Source organism: Seriola lalandi, unplaced genomic scaffold, assembly GCF_002814215.2.
Source record: "Seriola lalandi dorsalis isolate HSWRI2012SDOR001 ecotype SW California unplaced genomic scaffold, Sedor1 jcf7180002053925, whole genome shotgun sequence".
In the NCBI taxonomy this organism is placed as follows: domain Eukaryota; kingdom Metazoa; phylum Chordata; class Actinopteri; order Carangiformes; family Carangidae; genus Seriola; species Seriola lalandi.
The window spans coordinates 4,543-5,574 of record NW_019524478.1 but is presented as its reverse complement, the minus strand read 5'-3'; the positions used below and the strand labels follow the sequence as shown (position 1 = coordinate 5,574).

At 43.7% G+C, this 1,032-nt stretch overlaps 1 protein-coding gene across 1 annotated transcript in view; it reads left to right on the top strand.

Moving 5' to 3' along the window:
- The window catches only part of LOC111652128 (cadherin EGF LAG seven-pass G-type receptor 3-like), a gene marked incomplete at its 3' end in the record, with an annotated part of 19,100 nt that extends 18,581 nt beyond the window's left edge, over positions 1-519 (top strand). Inside the window, exon 15 of the mRNA XM_087172938.1 lies at positions 422-519. Within this exon, the coding sequence (XP_087029064.1) occupies positions 422-519 (98 nt within the window). The remainder of the gene's footprint in view (positions 1-421) is intronic.
- Positions 520-1,032: the final 513 nt, after the last annotated feature.

The window sequence follows — 1,032 nt, the reverse complement described above, 5'->3', positions numbered from 1 at the left end:
ACACACACACACACACACACTAACTATGTAAAGTTTTTGTCATAATCTTTGTATTTTAATGTCAGAACTAACCAGGTCTCTGAGGTGAACTGTCACATTTCCCTCCTTGTGTTTGTGTCACAGAGAAACACCTTCACCATCTGATATCAGACACATGGAACCAGATTGTAATCAATTAACAAACTTGTTTAAAAGAAACAGACAGAAATGTTACAACCATCCCCGTCTCCCTCTCCTCACCTCAGCATGTGTAGGAATCTATGGAGAGAGAGAAGTGTTCTCCTTCCCACTCAAAACATTTATTTTGAAATCTTAAAACGTTCCTATCTCTTCAAAATATCAATAATCAGTGTGTGTGTGTGTGTGTGTGTGTGTGTGTGTGTGTGTGTGTGTGTGTGTGTGTGTGTGTGTGTGTGTACAGGCACAGAATCCATATCATAATGCATCTCTGCTGGAGCAGAGCGGGCTGCACCGCATCACCCTGGGAACCTCCACCATCTCCTCCGTCAGCTCGGCCAGGTATATGAACACACACACACACACACGGAGAGACACACACACACACACACACGGACACACACATGAACACACACACACACACACACACACACACACACACACACACACAGTTCTTGATGGGCTGTGTGTAGAAGTGACCAGCTGATACCATCTGTATGATGTTGGTCTGACACAGTCCAGAGAGCTGGACTCTTCAGTTAGCTGCTGCTCCACTGGCCGAGCCTCCGTCTGGTTATTTTCAGATCAACAAATATACACTAATATGATATAATGTCTATGTTCCTGTTGTTTTTGAACGTCAACAGAAACATTAATATGTGTTTGTTTATGTGACAACATTCATACATTTTACCCAGTGACAGTAGGAGTAAAGAGGAGAGAGTGGAACAAGGTACAGATCACCTGATTCACTCTTTACCTGCTCAGTTTAGTCCTTAGCCCACCTGAGAGGAAGCCACTCCCCCTGACACACTCACCTGAGAGGAAGCCGCTCCTCCTTTAATATTTTTTTAA